A 984-nucleotide genomic window follows, 5' to 3' on the forward strand; every position below is an offset into this window, starting at 1 on the left:
CAGGGCACGAACCCGTGTCCCCTGCATCGGCAGGCGGACTCTCAACCACTGCGCCACCAGGGAAGCCCGAAAGCGCGGATTCTTAACCATTGGACTACCAGGGAAGTCCCAAATGGACATTTTTTAAATAACAGCTTTATTTGAGATGTAATTCTTATGTTTAGGCAATTTACCTATTTAAAGTGGACAACCCAGTGGTCTTCAACACATTCACAGAACTTGCACTTGGGTTTTAAAGGAGCAAACAGTAATCCCTGTCTTGGTTTGAGCTCAGTGGTATAGATTAGTATTTATGTAATGGGAAAGGAAAGGATGTTGCAACTAAAAATTATATTCTTTTCTTTTATAGGCTATCGCCCAAGTCCTCGTGACCGTGCTTCCAGAGGTCGTGGGGGACTGGGGCCTTCCTGGGCAAGTGCAAATAGCGGCAGTGGAGGCTCAAGAGGAAAGTTTGTTAGTGGAGGCAGTGGTAGAGGTCGTCATGTACGATCCTTTACACGATAAAATTTTTTGGGGGAACATCCTAAGTGTATATGAACATTTCATGAGGACAGTAAAAATAAAACAAGACATTGGAGGACCAATTTAGACTTAGCAGTTATCTGGATACATCTGAGAGAATATTTTTATCTGAAGAAAGCAAATTTTGTTTGATACCTAACACAAGATTTCAATAAAAATCAAAACTTTGTATGTTTGTATATATTTTTTCCCCTTCTTATATGACTATTTAGAAAATCTCTTAGGTAGAAAATGAACAGTGAAATTACGTTTTTGTTTTAGTGTATTTCTTGCGTATACCACAGATGTCCCCGATACGTTTTCAGCTCATGTTGCCCTTTACTGTTTCAATAGTTTTTTCACAATACACCTAGGCCAAAAGAAATGCCTAATGATTCCATTTATTAAGCAATTAGGTCCAAACAACTTAATAAGAATTTAACAAGTAACGGTGGTTTCTGCACAACTCCTCAAACCTTGGAA

At 39.1% G+C, this 984-nt stretch overlaps 1 protein-coding gene across 3 annotated transcripts in view; it reads left to right on the forward strand.

The window, feature by feature from the left end:
* Positions 1-696, forward strand: part of VIRMA (vir like m6A methyltransferase associated) — a 63,109-nt gene extending 62,413 nt beyond the window's left edge. For all 3 annotated transcript variants that reach the window (XM_007117633.4, XM_024115874.3, XM_055091022.1), the window contains one exon: positions 350-696. In XM_007117633.4, coding sequence (XP_007117695.2) covers positions 350-504 — 155 coding nt within the window. In that variant the 3' untranslated portion in view covers positions 505-696. The remainder of the gene's footprint in view (positions 1-349) is intronic.
* The last annotated feature ends 288 nt before the right edge of the window (positions 697-984 follow it).

This window comes from Physeter macrocephalus, chromosome 15, assembly GCF_002837175.3.
Source record: "Physeter macrocephalus isolate SW-GA chromosome 15, ASM283717v5, whole genome shotgun sequence".
Lineage (NCBI taxonomy): Eukaryota > Metazoa > Chordata > Mammalia > Artiodactyla > Physeteridae > Physeter > Physeter macrocephalus.